This window comes from Meles meles, chromosome 1, assembly GCF_922984935.1.
Source record: "Meles meles chromosome 1, mMelMel3.1 paternal haplotype, whole genome shotgun sequence".
Lineage (NCBI taxonomy): Eukaryota > Metazoa > Chordata > Mammalia > Carnivora > Mustelidae > Meles > Meles meles.
In genome coordinates this window covers 136,829,432-136,848,529 of record NC_060066.1, presented here as the reverse complement: position 1 = coordinate 136,848,529, position 19,098 = coordinate 136,829,432, and the positions used below count along the sequence as shown (strand labels likewise).

At 38.1% G+C, this 19,098-nt stretch overlaps 2 protein-coding genes across 10 annotated transcripts in view; one reads left to right on the top strand and one right to left on the bottom strand.

Moving 5' to 3' along the window:
• The window catches only part of FNBP1L (formin binding protein 1 like), a 110,915-nt gene extending 100,572 nt beyond the window's left edge, over nt 1-10,343 (top strand). For 3 of the 4 annotated variants that reach the window (XM_046004600.1, XM_046004591.1, XM_046004573.1), the window contains 2 exons: nt 1,494-1,642; nt 3,267-10,343. In XM_046004600.1, coding sequence (XP_045860556.1) covers nt 1,494-1,642; nt 3,267-3,445 — 328 coding nt within the window. In that variant the 3' untranslated portion in view covers nt 3,446-10,343. The remainder of the gene's footprint in view (nt 1-1,493; nt 1,643-3,266) is intronic. The other variant, XM_046004582.1, reaches the window with a different exon arrangement.
• Nucleotides 10,344-16,282: 5,939 nt separating this feature from the next.
• BCAR3 (BCAR3 adaptor protein, NSP family member) overlaps nt 16,283-19,098 on the bottom strand; it is a 106,992-nt gene continuing 104,176 nt past the window's right edge. For all 6 annotated transcript variants that reach the window (XM_046005713.1, XM_046005706.1, XM_046005720.1 and 3 more), the window contains one exon: nt 16,283-16,896. In XM_046005713.1, coding sequence (XP_045861669.1) covers nt 16,718-16,896 — 179 coding nt within the window. In that variant the 3' untranslated portion in view covers nt 16,283-16,717. The remainder of the gene's footprint in view (nt 16,897-19,098) is intronic.

Here is a 19,098-nt window from a genome sequence, read left to right as displayed (position 1 = left end):
GAATCACAGCTTCCAAAAGGCATTTTGCTAAGTTTCCACGTTTTCATACCATCTGTGACATTTCTTCTGCTGTGTATATGTCTTCCCTCTCCTCCACTAACATCCAACAAATTAGGATTCTCCTTAGAGAGAATTTGAGAGGTCTAGTATCAAATCTTGGCTTACTACTTAATTACAGTGCAATTTGGACAAGTTCGTTTTTAGTAATCTCTGAGTCTGTTTCTTAAAATATAAAATAGAGATTAAAATACCTATCATATAGGGTTATTAGTAATAAATAAAATAATGTACATAAAGCACCTCGTAGTAAAATACCTGGGAATAGTATGTGCTTGATAAATTTTAGTTCTTCCTTCTCTTTTCTTATCACTTTTGAAAGAGTACCTATCTTTAGTATCTTAAGAGATACTTACCAATATACGGTTTTTGTTACTAGGTAAAACCTAGATTAAAGTAATATAATCTCTAGTTTGTATTATTTAAGAACATGGCTTCCAGGCATACTGAAAGTGCTTTTAATTTCTATTCATACAGATTTTCCCATTACCTTATTCAGTCATTTGATTCTTTAGCAAAATTATTAACACTTTTCTCTTTTTAAAAAATTTTTAAGAAAAAAATACTTTTGGATTACTTGTTCTTTTGAATTTTCTGAGTTTTACTAACTTCATTGTTGGCATGATTAATTGGAAGTTAACTTTATTAGGAGTCTTTGCTTTCAGGGACAGAATAAATACTCTACCATACTGGCTCAAACTAAAAAGGGATTTTATTGGCCTGCTTTAGGGAGAGCTTGATCTAGGAACTCAGATGATAGAACTGTTTCTCTCCACCTTACAGTTCTGCCTTCTACTATGTTGGCTCCGTTTGAAGGCTTCATATGATGATCTTCCAAAGTTTGGGGCTCATATTTCTCCAGGTTCAAGTCCAGGAGAGAAGGCAGGGAGGGAGCTTCTCTTCAGTCCTAAAGAAAAGTCTCTGGCGTCTGTTCTACCTGATGGGGTTATAAGCCTCCTCATGAACTGTTCACTCTGACCATACACGTGTTGTGCTGAGACGGGCCCTTTGTAGTCAGGACAAAGCTCTGCCTGAAGCCTGGGAACTGAACATGGGTCTGGATGGGTCCTCTGTGGAATTTTAGGGTTCTTTTGCCAAAAGAGGAGGTGATAAATCTGTGGTGATGAAAGACAAGTGTCCCCTACATTTCTCCCATTTTATCCTGGACCCAGTGATAATGAGACATACTTATTGAATGCATGCCATATGCCTAGAACATTGTAATTTTTTAATTTCAGGAAATTCAACAAAGAAGCATTTTGTATTACCAGCAATTTATGTATATCACCAAGATTGAAGAAAATAAAGGCTTAATTTGAAGCCTGTATCATTGATATTTAGTTCTCTGAATTGATCCTGAGGAATTCAACTTGTAGATAGCATAAAAAGTTCCCATGTTTGTGATATTTGATGAGGTATACTTTTACGTTTTATAGTCCCGAGGGAAGTTACACTGATGATGCAAACCAAGAAGTCCGTGGACCAACTCAACAGCATGGTCACCACAATGAGTTTGATGATGAATTTGAAGATGATGATCCTTTGCCGGCTATTGGACACTGCAAAGCTATCTACCCTTTTGATGGTATGATTTTCTGTTGTGTTTGTTAAAAAAACTGGTTCCTTAAAGTCTACATAACATTGAATCATGCACTTTAGTGTCCTTAGTTGTATAGTTCATTGTCAGCAAATTGTAATCCAGCTCATTAGTATGAATATTTTTGTTTTAACTATATTACAAATAGAGATTTTTCTTCGGTACATGACACTGAAAGAAAATTTCTTGTGTTATCAGCATCCTAGTACAGTTTTCATTTATCAACTTTAGTCGATCACAGAATTTAGTTTCCCCCAGAGATGTTAATAATACTACATGTACTTATCACAGTTGAAGCAGCTTGAGCATGTAGCTCAACCTAGGAAGTGAAAGGCTAGCAGGTGCCACTTTAATCTCTTCTTTGTAACTTGCTATCATTGAGAGACAGGTACAAGGCACATGGCATAACTGAATGTCCCTATTATAGTCAGACCCTATAGGCTATATTGTCAAGTGAGAGGAGAGATTATGGTTGCTTCTGACTGTGCCATCCTTCCCTTCTGATGGTTGGAGAACAGTCCCTGTGAGGGAAGGAAGACACTGTGGTTCTCTCTTGGAGATTTTTTGTTGCCCTTCCCTCTCTTGGACTGTGAAAAATCCTTTTCCTAAATTCACAGAGGAGCAGAGTAACACTTCCATAATCATTTGTTATAAAGTGGCATATGATTTAAGGTCCTTCCCCACCCATCCATTGTATTGATTTTAAAGTTGAATAAAGTTTTTAGTTACTCCTCATTCTGAGGAAGTAGTATTAAATAAGTTCTTGCTCTAACGTTACCTGGGGAATTTAGCATATGTTAAATGAAGATTCATTAGTGAAAACTGTTATTGCTAATCTGGTTGGAAGTGGTTGGTAGTGGAGAAGAAGGAGAGCCCTGAGTCTGAGGAGATTTTGAAGAAAGTTCATGCTTTGTGGCTATGACTATTCTGCCTCCACCATCACCGGAGTTGAACGTGTGTTTTTCTCTATTCCCTCTCCAAACTATATTCTTTTCTTCTTTCTTCCCACCCTCCAGTAATATTTTCCTGATCCACACCTCATGAATTTTCTAGATAGCAACACCACTCAAATTTGGGAAAGGAGGGGCACCTGGGTGGCTTAGTTGTCAAGCGTCTGCCTTTGGCTCAGGTCATGACCCTGGGTTGCTGGGATCAATCCCCACATCAGGCTTCCTGCTCAGTGGGAAGTCTGCTTCTCCCTTTCCGCTCCCCATTGCTTGTATTCCCTCTCTTGCTGCCTTTTTCTGTCTTTCTCTTTTTCTGTCAAATAAATAAAATATTTTAAAAAAAAATTGGGGGAAAGGAATTGAAGTAGTGAAATAAGAGTATCCTGTCAAAAACACGTAATGTAGCTAAGATACTTCATCTGCTGCATTGGGGGGGGGGGGTGGTATCAATGCCAGCTTCCCAGGGTTATTGTGCATTTCCGGTGACATAATGTTTGTGAAAGTGTTGGTTAAACTAAAGCATCATAGAGCTGTTGCTTATGAGAGTTAGTGGGCTCTTGGTTCCAAGTACATTGAAATCTAGTAGGTTTTCATGTTGTTTTGTATATTTGTAACTTTTATTTGAAGTTATTAATTATGCTTGTGCTATGAAAACTCTCATTTAGGACATAATGAAGGTACCCTGGCAATGAAAGAAGGTGAAGTTCTGTACATAATTGAGGAAGACAAAGGTGATGGATGGACAAGAGCTCGGAGACAGAATGGTGAAGAAGGCTACGTTCCCACATCATACATAGATGTAACTCTAGAGAAAAACAGTAAAGGTGCAGTAACTTACATCTAAACTAACCAGGCAGTTTTGTGATGTGTATGACATAGGAATGATAACATAAAACAAAAACACATTCAATGGGTGGGAAAATAAGAAAACTTAAAGGCATCCAAGGTACATTGTTCACTGTGTGAGCTGAGTGTAGGCTCGATCTTAAAGATGTGAATATTATTACCACAAGAAACTGTTCTCGTGATGTTTTACCATTTGAGTGACGTTGGTGTGAAGCTTTATTGATGTAAAGCTTTATTGGTGTAAAGCCTTTTGCTTTATGTCCTGCTTAAGTCTCTGTGAAAGATTTGTGTTTTTCTGCCTTATAAGTCATAGAATTTGATCTGTTGGGCAGGAATCCAGATATAGGAAGCCCTCCTCCCCCAACACACACTTTGCTTCAGAAAACACAGTGACTATAAGTGAATTCAAATAAGTAAAACTGCTCTGAAAGCTAACTCCCAAAAGAGTGGTTTGGCCTAGGAGTTTGAATTTTTGTAGCTGCAGTTTCCAGGAAGAAAAGTAATAGTTGGCCAGTTGAAAAAATCAATTCAATCATTTTCGTTTTTCTCCCTATTCTTAGCTTTGGTTTCTTAAAGGAAGAAAACAGACACCTTGAACATAAATCTTTTTTAGTTGTAGGCTAATCAAGAGACCTGTAAAAGAAATCAACCTGGTCTTGCTCTTATTTGAATAAAATGGAGTTTTTTTGAGACCTGAAAATATTTTCATCTAGTATACTAATAATTTTCAATAATGTACAGGCTTCCTTCCAGATTAACACTTACATTTTTTCATCTTGAAAAAATTTTTTCATCTTGAAAAAATGTCTTTTGGGGAAATACACTTTTGTGATGATTTAGCAATTATATATAGGAAAATAGATTCTAAGTAAACTGAGAGGAAATCTTGAATGGAAGGAAAGTACTGGCAGATTTTTACTTTGAAAAGAAAAACCTTTTTTGACTAACTGGGTTATAGGACTTTATCTGTACCACTATCTAGGACATTTCCTCATTTTAGCTCAATCATCAAGATCATTTTTTTTCCAATTAATTTTAACAAGCATTTGTTGGAAAATGCTGTATAATTAAGGATTGTGCAGTGCTGGTCATGTGGGGAAGTAAAGCGAAGAAGCAATTAAGAGACTGGTCCTTAATTTTGCTCACATCCAGATTTTTCTGGTGTTTTCACATAGCTGACTATTAAAATGGTTTTAGACATTTGGGACAGACACTTTAAACTGAATACCCCTTTTGGTCTTACCAAAGGTCTTCAGTAATTATTCTTTTCTTTTTCCTCCTGGACTACAGGTTCCTGAAGAGGGTTTCTGAGGAAATGGGCAAGATGTTGAAGGAGGTTACATGCAGCTGCTTTTAGGGGGAGGGTATTAAGTTGTCAGGCTCAGAGAGTGAGAGAAGCAAGTTGCATGAATGCATGCAGACATTTTTTTTTTCTTTTACTAACTTCATTATCATTTCCATACATTGTTTTAAAGAATCATTGTTAATACCAGTCCTTAAACTCCTCATTCACAGTTATTCACATAAAGGGAAAAAAGCCCAAAATGGCCAACTTTTTTTCCATTTCTTTTACTGATGTTTAAGTCAGAAAAAATGTAGAGCTGTCATGAAATTTGTTTTACATTTGGCTATCCCAACAGGACCATCTATCCCAGCTCTGTTTTAATTGGCTTTTAGACCCATTGTCTATTAGAACCCTTGCCATTTGTCAGTGTCTGCCTGCGCCACCTCTGTGCTTGCTTAACATCCTGTTGCATGTCTAGAGCGATTGGGCTAGAGTTTTCAGGCATGTCTTTATAATCCCTTGTTCTTGTCAAAGTCTTTGTTTTGTTTTACATTTGTAGTGCAAGTCACTTTGTCAGACATCTCCAGCACTAATGTTTCCATCCTAGTATTCGTATACCCTGCTATAACTTCCCAACTGCAAACATTCCAGTTTTGGCATTATGAAGAAGTAGTTTGTGAACCTGAAGTATTTATGATAAGAAAAAGAAAACATCTCTGCTCTAGCCTACAGCCCAGTTGAAAGAACTCTGTAACGTAATACATCTTCACCTCAGTCTGAGAAGAATCTATAGTCAGCACTGAAATCCTGGCATAATAAACACAAGATACTCACCACCTCAAGACAAAGGACTGTTGTCAGAAGTCAGCTGCTTCCATTCAAATGCTGCCTTAAACTAGAGTGCCTAAATCTGTTGATTGCCAACACTACCACTACAGTATCCCACAAAGGGCTTTATGTGTCAGCTCAGTGCGACCTCCTTTAACTCGGCAGCGCTGCTGCGGATGCCGACGTAGCCTTGGTAGGTGGCTTTTAGAGCTCTACCATGTTTGATGGTGCATCTTCAAATTTATGCATCAAGCTAAAGACATGTTCAAGTCCATTTTACTTTACTCAGTGTTTTTATGAGAAGTTTTATGGACCCCCCCCCCGTTGTGTTTTATTTTGGGGTGACCATGTTCTTATTTGATTATTACAATAATAGTCTGTTTTCAAGTGATGCTTTTGTTTGAACCAGATAAAATTTAGTGAAACTTTGTAATGATCTATGTGCACTTTTACTTGTAAAATGGAAATTTCTGTATGTTTATACTTGTGAATATAATTGTCCTTAGTGCCCCTGTTGCTCATGTTGTCCTGCCTCACATTTGTGATTCTGTTAATGACTTGTATCTTAATGAATTTCTTAGTGGTGTTTAACAGGGAGATGGGCATGGGTTGGGGGGTTGGTATTTGTACCACAGAAGCTTCATTAATTTTGTTCGTAACTGTTTTGAGGGAAGAAAGAACGTGAAATGGTCTGTGTATTATTGGATTTTAAGCAATATTTTAGACGCTATGTGACTGCTTTAATAATTTTTTTCCCCAGTGTTATTTGAATCGTACTACCAGTTATACTAAAGCTGAATGACAATTGTATGAAAGTTAATGCCTTCATAAGATCAAGTACACCCCTGTTACACAGCTGACATATATAGTGTATTACCTTTGAGGCTAGTAAACTATATAGCTTAGACTTTGAATCTCTTTACAGGGTTATTTATATAATGTGACATTATTCAGTACTGACAGACTACATAAAGTAGTTTTAAAATCTAGTGCTATTTTTATTTTAAAGGTTAGCAGTGAGGAGGAAATGTGATCTGGCTGTGTTTGTCCTCTGTACAAAGCCTGAAGTGCTTGTGTTTTTTTGGCTGACAGCCACAGAGGGCAAAGTTTAAGGCTTTCTTGTAAGGACTAACTGTTCTTTTCAAGCTACTGTTTGTTTTTTTCAAAGCAGGATTTGCTTCCATAGGAGGCAAGGTCCTTCACGTGGAATAGTGCAACCTGTACATGGGTTATTACAATAGGACAGACATTTGTACTTACACAGTTTAAATCATTCTTAAATCATTCTTAAATTTTGAACATGTGAATTGTCCAAAAGAAATCTTTAATTTTTCAGTAATTTTTACTCTTTTTGTGCACATGTTGATTTAATGGTAAATGCTTTGTTTAAGATCGTGTTCTCTGTTGAGAATATTTTCACAGAATAAAACAATCTTTTCATGGTCAGTTTAAGGTGTATAGTGTGTTATCTCTTATTTCCTATGTGAACTGGGGAGATGTAATGATTTTGTTCTTCGTTGTACTGAATTCCTGATGATACAAAGTAAACGACAAGTTCCAGAAGTGGAAGTATGTGTGTTGGGTGACATTTTTTGCAAAGCAGTTTTGGAAATTTTATTCTAGTTTTAGTTTCTTTCAAGCTTTCCTGAAGGTAAGAAAAACTGTTTCTTTAGAGTAATTTTAAATTGAGTAATAATTTGGATGTTTTAATCTCTATTTTACCATAGCTATGTTGCACAGACTTTCCTTTTACACCATCTTATCCTCTGCATCCATAAAAAGTGTCACTGTACCATAGATTGATCTATCCACATGCTGGTCAGCATTTACTGTGCTTCTCCTTGAATTCCTGGTCAGAGAGCACCTGTATCTTCCTGGCATTTCAAAGCATGGGAAGGCAATGTTTGTCACAGTAGTGTCATATCTGACATTTTAGGAAGTCTTAATTTCAGAAAGCTCAGCTTTTTAAAAGGGGAAATATGAAACCATGACTATCAACTTTTCTAGAAACCCCAGAAAATACTAAAACTCTGGGTTGATCCTGAACAATAACCGGTTGTAATTGTTGTGATTAGAATTTAGAGATCCATGCCAAGCTTGGAAGTATGGACACATACAAAATAGCAGGAAAACGGTATCAACAACAAAAACTCAAAACAAGGAGAAGGGCTTTTAAACTATCTGAATTGAGATCAAGGAAGTCAAATCCTACTTACTAGGGAAAGATAACATCCTTATAACAATATTAACAAGAGAGAAAGCATCTCCAGACTTGTTGAAAAGGATAGATTTTCTTTGTGAGAAGGTATTCATTTAGATGAAAAAATACTAAAGAAACACCAAACCTCTTTCAATGAACTCATAAACCTGGGGCCAAATATATTCTCAAGTATAGTTAGTGTAAGAAACTATTGGAAATTTAAGAGATGCCAAAAGATTAGGGGTGGGAAAATATAAAATGTGAATAGTAAACTCTGGGAAGTTTGGCAAGTCTTAAAAGTACTGGGCAATTTTGTCAACATTTAGAAGAAAATGTAATGGGCAACTGACCTAGATCCTAAGAAAAAGACACATCAAATTAGCCTCATTCCTTTCTTTAGATACAGTTGGGAAACTCAAGATAAATGTATTTATTTTAGCACAATTTCAGGACTTACCAGGATTTCTTACTCATTTTTGTAAGATGGTGATAGCATTATCGGAGAAAATGGGAGCTTGCAGCGAGCTGATATGGTAAACCCAGAATGTCAACCCTGAGAAAAATTTCTTGTGGAAAATATGTGTATGTTATGAATCATACAGAATAAATGTAAGTGTATCACCCAATTTAAATAGAAAATTACCATTTCCTTTCCATGAAGGATAACCACTATCCTGAATTTCTTAGTTTTTATTTTCTCAGTTTCTCTAGATGTTACCACAAGAGTATTTTTCCCTAAACCTGATTAGCATTCCATGTTTCTGAGTAAAGAAGTTGTCATACTCTATATGTGCAGGCCTGATATTGAGCTAGTGCACACTGATAGAACCATGGTTAATATTAATACTGAAATATTTCCATACCAATTGGTAAATGGTAATTCCAGAAACTAGTAAAACCAAGTTCCAGTACACGTGGTTTCTCAGAAACCACACATGATACTTTGTGATGTATTTCAGGGTTGAGCAATGAGGACAAAGGTGAAGGGATTGCTATAGATTTACTATTATTTCAGGTTTGGGGAAATCTTTGTAAGCCCTTGAGTGGAAGAGGAACCTGGGCAGCCAAGCTGAAGAAGAGCTTTTCTGTTCATCCTCACAAAGAAATGGCTCATCCTGCTCGAGAGGAGGTGTCTAAGCTCTGGTAGCAGCTGGGAAGATTGGGAGTGTGGGTAGGCATTAAGTGTTAGGGACATAGCCCTTTGTGGTGGAGGGTGACCTGCCTTGTTCACTGAAAAGATGTGAGGAGAGTAACTGTACCAGGATTCTTAAGTCCAAAAGAGAGCGCTCTCCCCAGGTGATAGCACAACTCCTGCTCTTTTCTTCCCCCTCTTCCCTTGGCTGGTCTCCAGATAGGAGTATCTTGTTTGTCTGCCCTCTTCATCTCCACTGGTTTACACTCACTAGCCTGACCAAGCTGCTCTGTCCCAGGGCCAGCAGAAGCTCTGGCAGACTTGTCTAGTTTTATATTCTCTTTGCTATCCCCTTCTTTCTTTGTCCTGAATCATAACTGGCATCTGACCAGTCATTGGTTCTTTCTGGTTTAGCCAATATGGGAACCAGTTTGGGTGTGGAATGAGACAGACCTAACATACAAGTTCCCAGTTCATCCCAGATCATCAATCCCCATCCAACCAGTACTCCCCCACTCCCCATTCTTTCCTCTAGCTGCGAGCTCCTACCACTGGCTCTTGGCATATAGTCAGCACCCCAATGGCACTATCCTGTCCAATGAGGTAAGATGTGGATCAGTAGCATGTCCCTTCTCTTTAGGTGCCAAACAGCACATTAGTAAATTAATGACTATCAGTTGAATGGGGGATGTCACTGGAAGAGTTTGCAGCCTTTTATCAAATAGGATATCATTTAGCTGGCAAGAGTCATGTTAAACAAAAAATTATATCAGCCCAGCTGTTCAAAATGATTTGGAAATTATTAGTGGTTGCTCAATGTGCTACTTTCATCACTTTAGATTTAAGTTTTATTGTGTAGTTTATTTAAAGGATAAAGGATTATTTTACCAGAGTTGTACATTGATGTGTATGAGCTTATTGGTTCATGTGATTTCTATATTATTAACATTCCACTTTTAAATATTTTGAATACTGCATGGTATCTTCTTAGACTTGCTTTTTCACACAACGCTCTTAAGATTTATCCATGTTTATGTATAGTTCATTTTAGTATGTATAGTATCCCATTACATAAATACACAACATACCCATCTTCCTCTTGATGGATATGTGTGCTTTTTCCTGATTCTTGTGTTGCTATGTACATCCATATGCATGTTTACTGATAACAAAAGTTCTGTGTTGCTAGTTTGTGGGTTATATTTATCTTCAGTTTTTAAAAAATGCCACCTTTTCCTTCAGAGTGATTGTAATAGTTTTACACACCTACAACTTGTGTATGAGTTACTTACATTCCATAACCTGGCCAACACTTAGGAGTTAAGTCTTTTCAATTTTTGTCAGTTCAGTGAACGAAAATGGCCTTTCATTGTAGTTTTATTTGCTTTCCCTGTGTATTGATGAAATTGAAAATCTTTTGTGAATATTAAAAAAAAAAACCAAAATGAAAATCTTTTGTGTTTCCTTTTCTGTGAAAAACCGATTTATATCTTTTGCCCTTTTTTTGTTGTTGATTGTCTTTCTATATGCATGGGAATTCTTTACGCATTAAGGGTGCTAATTATCTTGCTATGTAGCATAACTGGTGACTGGCTTAGTTTCTAAGGAGGTTGCAGTCAAGGTATTGGTCAAGGTTGCAATCATCTCGAGGCTTGGACCTGGGGGGTCCACTTGCAAGATCATTCACATGATTTTTGGCAGGTCTCAGGCCTTTGTCATGTGGACATCTTCATAGGGATGCTCAGAACATGGCATCTTGCTTCCCTCAGTGAGGTATCCACAAGAGAAGAAACTCAAGACAGAGGTGTAGTTTTTATAATCTAATCTCAGACATAATATACCATGACTTCTGCCATATGTACTTGGTGATGCAAAACAAACCTGGTGCAGTGTAGAAGGGGACAACGGAAGGGTGTGAATATTAGGTGGCAGGGAACAGGCATAGCCAATGTTGGAGGCAACATTTGTAATATGATACCCTTTAATGAATAGAAGTTTGTTTTAATGTAGACTGATCTTTTTTTTTTTTTAATATTTTATTTGACAGAAATCACAACTAGGCAGAGAGGCAGGCAGAGAGAGAGGAGGAAGCAGGCTCCCCGTGGAGCAGAGAGCCCGATGTGGGGCTCGATCCCAGGACCCTGGGATCATGACCTGAGCCGAAGGGAGAGGCTTTAACCCACTGAGCCACCCAGGTGCCCCCCAGTGTATTTTTTAATACTCATTTCCTGTTTGGGTTCATTTTCTCTTTATACACAACTGTATATGATTGTGTTGCATTTAAAATGTTATAATTCTAGTATCTGAAGGTATTGGGGTTCTAAATCTTTCCCCAACATTTTGTTTATGCTAACATTGCTTTTGCTTGATTTATTAGTTTTAAACATTACTTTCTTCGTTTTTAAATTTATTTTGGGGGCGCCTGGGTGGCTCAGTGGGTTAAAGCCTCTGCCTTTCGCTCAGGTCATGATCCCAGGGTCCTGGGATCGAGCCCCGCGTCGAGCTCTCTGCTTGGCAGGGAGCCTGCTTCCTCCTCTCTCTCTCTCTCTGCCTGCCTCTCTCCCTATTTGTGATCTCTATCTGTCAAGTAAATAAATAAAATCTTTAAAAAAAAAAAAATTTATTTTGTACGACTACTAGAAGCTTTCCTCCTGAGAGGATGGATTTATCTGCTAGGCCCCAGGGATGCCAGCAACCTAGGACCATTGTAAATCAGTTTAGTTTTGGGTTTTTACTCTAGATTTGAGAATAGGCTTATAGTTGCAAATCCTCACCAAAGGCCATTCTCATTACAATTCTTTTTTTGTAGCTATGCATAAAAGAAAGGCCTATTTCTTGGTAACCTCTCTTTGCTAGGCAGATGGATTTTTTTTTCCCCAGCCTAACATCAGGGACCCTTTAAGGATCCCTACTTAATAGAGATATTTCATGTTTGGCTCACCTAAGACACCTCCCTGAGGTGATGTTAGTATTTGCCTTAGGGGGCCACCCTTCCTGAGGTGATGTTAGTATTTGCCTTACGGGGCCATCCTAAGGTTTTTAAGTTCTCTTACAGAGTTTCTATTTGCTGATCCTTTTGGTAGGTGACGTGGGATGGGAAGGATTATTTCTTGGGGATTTCCCTTTCATTCTGTCAAGTTTAACAGTTCATTAAAAGGTAAGTTTATTAAAATTTATTTATTTAGTTATAATGAAAGGGTTTTCCAAGAGTACCTAAACCACCATATTGCCAGAAGTAGAATTGTACTTTTGGTTTGGTTATTTTTGTTTTGTTTTGTTTTTTTAAGCAAATAAAAAATAGTAATGTGATAGGTCCTTTTAAAAAAAATGGGAGAGGACCTTACTATCCTAGGTCACATTAATGGAAATACAGAGAACCAGGATTCAAAACTAATATTTCCCTTGTAATAAATGGACCATAATGAGAGGCTCATACTTCATTCTAGTATATTAGAACATATTTTAAATGGAATATTAAGATGGCATATTTAAGATGGAAGGAAAGTGGTTATAGTATCACTTATGTATAGTATAACTTATGTAACCAATAAATTGTATTTTTTCAAAGGCTATTTATTAAATAAATGGAGAAATTTTTGTAACTTGGGGAAAGTTGGATATTCCATATGATCCCCAAATTATTTAGAAGACAGGAAGAAAAAAGGAAGAAAAAGCAAATTGGTAAGTGTTTGCAGTTTGTGGCAGAGTGATTAAAATTTATTATTTTATTTTAAAATCTTGTATTCCAAATTTTCTATAATAGGAAAAAAATGAGAGGGGTCCTGATAAACTAGAAAGTGTCTCCTTTGTGAAGTCAGAAGCCTAGAAAGTAAGTCTGGAAAACTCGTACTTAACCAGCTAGAGGAAAATGTAACAATAAATTATTTTGATTGGAGCATTTAGACCATTTACATTTAAAGTAATTATTGATAGGTATGTACATAATGCCATTTTGTTATTTTCTAATTTTTATAGTTTTCTTGCTCTCTTGTGATGACTTTCTTTAGTATCATTCTTGGCTTTCACTTTTTTGTGTGCGTATCATGGGTTTTTGGTTTGTGGTTTCCATGAGATTTGTATGTAACATCCTAAGTATATAGCCTTCATATATTCATATATATATATATAAATATATATATATATTTATATATATATATATATTTAAAGATTTTATTTATTTGACAGAGATCACAAATGGGCAGAGGAGGCAGGCAGAGAGAGTGGGGAGCAGGCTCCCTGCTGAACAGAGAGCCCAATGCAGGGCTCAATCCCAGGACCCTGGGATCATGACCTGACCCGAGGGCGGAGGCTTTAACCCACTGAGCCACCCAGGCACCCCTAGCCTTCATATATTTATGACCACTTAAATTTGAACACATTATGAGAACTTCATTTTTACTCATCTCCTCACATGTTTTATGTATATGTTGTTACGTTTTTGTGAGTCCCCCTTTATTGTTTAAATATAATTGGTTTTACTACTTTTGTCTTTTAACCTTCATGCTAGCTTTGTGATTACTGCCTTACTGTATGTTTGCTATTGCTTATGTCAGTTTTTTCTTTTCATAATTTTCTTCTCAGTATAGTCTTTTCTTTACCACTTAAAGAAGTCTCTTTAACATTTTTTGTAAGGCTGGTTTAGTGGTGGTGAACTCCTTTAACTTTTGTTTGGGAAACTCTTTGTCCTTCGATTCTAAATGATAACCTTGCTGGGCAGAGTATTCCTGGTTGTAGCTTTTTTCCCTTCAGCAGTTTCAATGTATACTGCCACCCCTCTCTGGCCTGCAAAATTTCTGATGAGAAATCAACTGATGGGCTTATGGGGTTTCCCTTGTATGTTACTAGTTGCTTCTCACTCTTTGTAGAATTACCTATCTTTAATCTTTGTTCTCACAAGAACAAAAATGTTATTGTGTGTCATGATATGGACCTTCTTGGGTCTATCTTGTTTAGAGGTTTCTTTGCTTCCTGGGCTTGGATGTATATATCCTTCCCCAGGTTAGGGAGGTTTTCAGTTATTTTAAGTGTTTTTTCCCTTTCTCTCTTCTCCTCTGGGACTCTTATACTGAGAATATTTATTTACTTTATGTTGTCCAAGAGATCCCTTAACCTAACCTGATTTTTTCTCCCTTTTTTCTTTTTTTTCCTTACTTTTGCTGTTCAGCTTGGGTGTTTTCCCACTACCTGCCTTCCAGATTGCTGATCCATTCTTTTGCATTCTCTAATCACTTGTTGATTGCCTCTAGTGTATTTTTCGATTTCATTTATTGTATTCTTCACCGCTGGTTCTTTTTAAATATTTGTCTCTTGGTTAAAATCCTCACTGAATTCATCCACTTTTCTATCCAGTCCAGTGAGCATCTTTTTTTTTTTTTTTTTTAATATTTTATTTATTTGACAGAGAGAAATCACAACTAGGCAGAGAGGCAGGCAGAGAGAGAGGAGGAAGCAGGCTCCCCGCGGAGCAGAGAGCCCGATGTGGGGCTCGATCCCAGGACCCTGAGATCATGACCTGAGCCGAAGGCAGAGGCTTTAACCCACTGAGCCACCCAGGCGCCCCCAGTGAGCATCTTTTGACCATATTTTGAACTCTTTGTGAGGCATATTTCTTAGCTCTTTTTTATTTAGTTCTTTTTCCAAGGTTTTGCCTTGTTCTTTTGTTTGGAACATCTTCCTCTCTCATTTTGGTTGACTATTTTTGTTTCTATGAATTAGGTAGAAGGGCTGTTTCTCCTAAATCTTCCTCTCTCATTTTGGTTGACTATTTTTGTTTCTATGAATTAGGTAGAAGAGCTGTTTCTCCTAAATTTGAAGAAATGGTCTTGTGTTTGGTCGTTCCCTGTGTAAACTGTGTGCTCCTGGTGATCTTAGTTGGCTGGAGCTGTGGCTGGGAAGGGCGAGGGGTCCTTTGCTAGGGCTGCCCTGGTGCCATGGCCAGAGCTGACGTGGGTGGCCCAGGGTGGTCCCAGTGTTTTCTGTGCAGAGGGCACCTGGCAGGGCAGCTGAAACTGAAGTGGTGTAAACTTAGGTGTCCTAGGGTGTTCTGCATAGGAGGTGCGTTGGTGGGGTGACTGAGCTAGAGTGGGGTCCAGTGTCCCAAGTCATTTCATAGAGGGGGGCACCCTGAGCCATAAAGGTCATGAGCCAGGACGTCCTGCCCTAGCAAGTTGTTTGGAGCCAAAGTGGCATGGGCCTGGACTGCTCTAGGGTGCTTTGTGCCTCTGTCACCTTGCTGAGACAGCTGAAGCTATATGGGTGCTGACCAGGGGTGTCCAGTATGTGGCACACTGAGGCCACTCTGGTGGGGTGGCTTGGGCTGGTGTGGGCTAGGAACCAGGGGCTTGTGGAAGCAGTGGACTGCTCTTTTCCATGCTATAAAAGTGGAAGGAGAATGCAAACAGTGTCACCAGCCCCTCTGAACAGAGAGCATTGCAGCAGCTCTCTGCCTTTCGATGGAGTTCGAGGGCTGGATCTTTTACATTCTAGTTGCCTTTTTAAACTATGGCTTTTTTTCTGCACGCCAGGGCATTTGGGCCTGGTGTGGGCTGGAGGCCTGGGGCTCACTGAGGTGGCAGGCCAGCAAATGGTGCCAAGACCATGCTCTATCTTGCTCTTGTCAAGGTGAGGGGGGAAACAAACCATGGTGTTCACCAGTCCTCCTGACCCTCTAGAGTTCCAGCAGCTCCCCCACTATTTTGCAGGGCTTTAGGGTTGTTTCCTTTACGTTCTAGTTGCCCTTTTAAACCACGGCTTTTCTCTACCCCAGGGCAAACAGATCTGCTTGTGGTCCTTCAGTAGTATCCCTCCCCCCTCAGTTTGCAGCTTTGGGAGTAGGCGTTCCCTTTGTTACTGTCACCATCCCTCTTGCTGTTTTGTGTGTGGTCTAGCTTTTGTCTTTCGTTGTACAGAAGCTATCCAGTCAGCCCTCACTTCTTTAGGAGGAAGTGCTTTATAAATAGGTATTGATTTGGTGTATATGGGAACAAGTGAGTTCAGGGTTTTCCTACATCACCACCTAGAACTGGAAGCTCAGCAGTTGGTTATTTTCAAATGCACAAAGTGCTGTCATGAAGTATACTAGCATCTGGGTATTCCCTCTGTACTAGGTGCTGTGCTGCACTCGGAATGATGAGTTTGGACTTGGCCAAAGTCCAGCTGCTAGCAGGCACCACAGCTTCACTTTGAACCTAGGTCTTCTGGAGCCAGGTCTACCTTGTATCACTATTCACTCTGTCTCCCATGCCACAAACCTTACATTTTTCCATATCACTCTCATTAATTTTGGTTTATTATTAGGATATAGTATCCAGGGAGGAGGATACCCCAGGAAGGTAGGAGGTATAATTATTGTACTATGATGAGTTATTCAATAATAAAGAGACCAGATACAGTTATTTCACAAAAAGTATATTTTCATGTGACTATTTACATTTTTCATATTTAAAGAATATCATACAACTGATACCTTCCATAATGTTTCATGCTTTTCAACTCTTTTCTATTTACACTTATCTGACAAGGAATTTAAACTAAAATGGTCAAGAAAAAGAAGGCAACCAGCCAACATCATCTTCTCTTAAATTTGCTGATCAACATTAGCAATAGTTACCTTCACAATAAATTATTTTCATTTTAAAATCAGTAGTAATTTTAAACAATTCATAAATAAGTGTGCTCTGTGCAATTTACATGTTTAATATCCTGTGGATACTAAAAGCTTGTATACTGTCAGATTTGCACATTATTACTTTATCAAATGATAAGCCTTCCCAAAGAAGAAACTGAAGAAGCTTCAAATAATATCCTAAGGTTCTCTGGAGAGTTATCAAAGCTCTGCCTGCTTTACAGGAGGTGGTTCCAATTTACGTGAGAGGGCAGTTAAAATCTGGTTGAATTTCTCATATCTCTCTGTCTGACTCACTTGTGCACCTTTGCTGCCCCATAGCAATCGCATTTGAAATTCAGTCTTGAAGATTTCACTCATTTCTTCATCTGGTTGAAAACCTAGGAAAACAGAACAGTCACTTCAGTTTTCAAAGGTAATGTTGCCAATAGACTGAAAATCTAGTTGCTTAAAGTCAGATCAAAATGAGATTCATCTTTTATCTGAACTTTAAAAATGCCCCCAAAGAAAAATACAGGCTCTGCTTTATACAAGGAAAGGGCAGAGCCCTGTCCTCAAGCACCTTTGGAGAAGGAATACCAAGTAAACTCACTGAAACATGGTAGAATAAAATTCGTGTGCACAAGCCACTGTGGGGAGGAGTGTTCAAAGAACCTTGTTTTTACAGCTTTACTGATGTATAATTTGTGTGTCATGAAGCACCTATTGTAGCTGCAGTTTCATATACAATAGTAAGCCTATACAAGTTATACATCCATCACCACCAGTTTTAGAACATTTCCACCCCCCTAGAAAACTACCTAGTACCTCTTTGCTTTGTGTTGCCTTTTCTAGAAACTTGATATAAATGGAATCATACAATGCAGACTTTATGTCTGGTTTCTTTCATTAAGTACCATGTTTTTGAGACTACTCCATATTGTTGCAGGTTATCAGCTCATTCTTTTTTACTGCTGAGTAGCATTTGTTATATGGACATTCCACATTTTATCCATTCACCAACCCATGGACCAGTTGGTGAATGGATAAAATGTGGAATGTCCATACAACAAATGCTACTCAGCAATAAAAAGGAATGAATGGATGTATCACTTGTTTCTAGTTTCTGGCTGTTATGAATAATGTAAACATCTGTATGTAAGTCTGTGTGGACATGTGTTTTCATTTCTCTAGGAGAGGAATTACTGGGTCATACAGTAAGTATGTTTATTTTAAAGAAACTGTCAAACTCTTCCAAAGTGGCTGTACCATTTTACATTCTCACCAGCTCCAGTTTCTCCATAAGCTGCCAAATCTTAGTATTATCATTTTTGGTTTTTTTTTTTAAGTAGGCTCCACACCCAGTGCGGAGCCCAACATGGAGTCTGAACTCATGACCCTGAGATCAAGACCCAAGCTGAAATGAAGAGTCAGGCATTTAACAAACTAAGCCTCCAGGTGCCCCAGTATTATCATTCTTTTTAAATTGTAACCATTTTAGACAGTACGTGGTATTGTCTTATTGTGGTTTAAATTTACATTTCCCTAATGACTAATGCTTTAAACATCTTGTAGTTATTTGTCATTTGCAGATCTTCTCTGGTATATTGTCTGTTCAAATCTTGTCTGTCTTCTCATTGAGTTGTAAGAGTTCTTTATATAGTCTAGATATAAATCCTTTATCAGATAAATGTTTAGCAGATATTTTCTTCCAGTCTATGGTTTGCCTTTTCACTTTCTTAATGGTGTCTTTTGAAGAGCAAAATTTAAAATTTTATCAAAATTTTTTCTTATGCTTTTTGTGTCCTAAAACAGCTTTGCTAATCCAAGGACACAATGAATTTCCTCTGTTATCTTACAGGAGCTTTACACTTTAGCTCTTCCATTTGGACCTATGATCCATTTTAGATTGATCAGTGTGTACATGGTTGAGATAAGGATCAGGATTCATTTTTTCTTTTGCATTGCATATCCAATAGTTCCAGCACCATTTGCTGAAAGACTAAAGCCAATGAATTACATTGGCACCTTTCTAAAAAATGTATGGATAGCCATATGTGTGGATCGATTTCGTGCCTCTCTTCTGTTACATAAGAGATCTGTCTACTTAAAGCCAAGGATACTCAGTCAACTATTTGAGAGGCAGAAACCTCCAGCCACAGTCATACACATGTGGTTCTTATCCTTGGTTCCTGCTGGATATAATCTGCTCTGTCCTTAAATCTGTTTCTACCATCTAGATTTACAGATCTTTGTGAAGAAAATAATAAAAGCCAGGGGAGACAAACCATGAGAAACTCTGGGAAACAAACTAAGGGTTTCAGAGGGGAGGGGAATGGGTGAGCCTGGTGATAGGCATTAAGGAAGGCACATATTGCACGGAGCACTGGGTGTTATATGCAAACAATGAATTATGGAACACTACATCAAAAACTAATGATGTACTGTATGGTGACTAACATAAGAAAAAAAAACGACTTCTAGTCCATCCTTCCCTGTGATGACAGAATATCTTTGACATAATACACCAGAGGCCAGACGATGATTTCCAATCATTCAGTTAACATGCTTTTGGGTTCCCTGCCTTGGCCTAGGTAGATGGT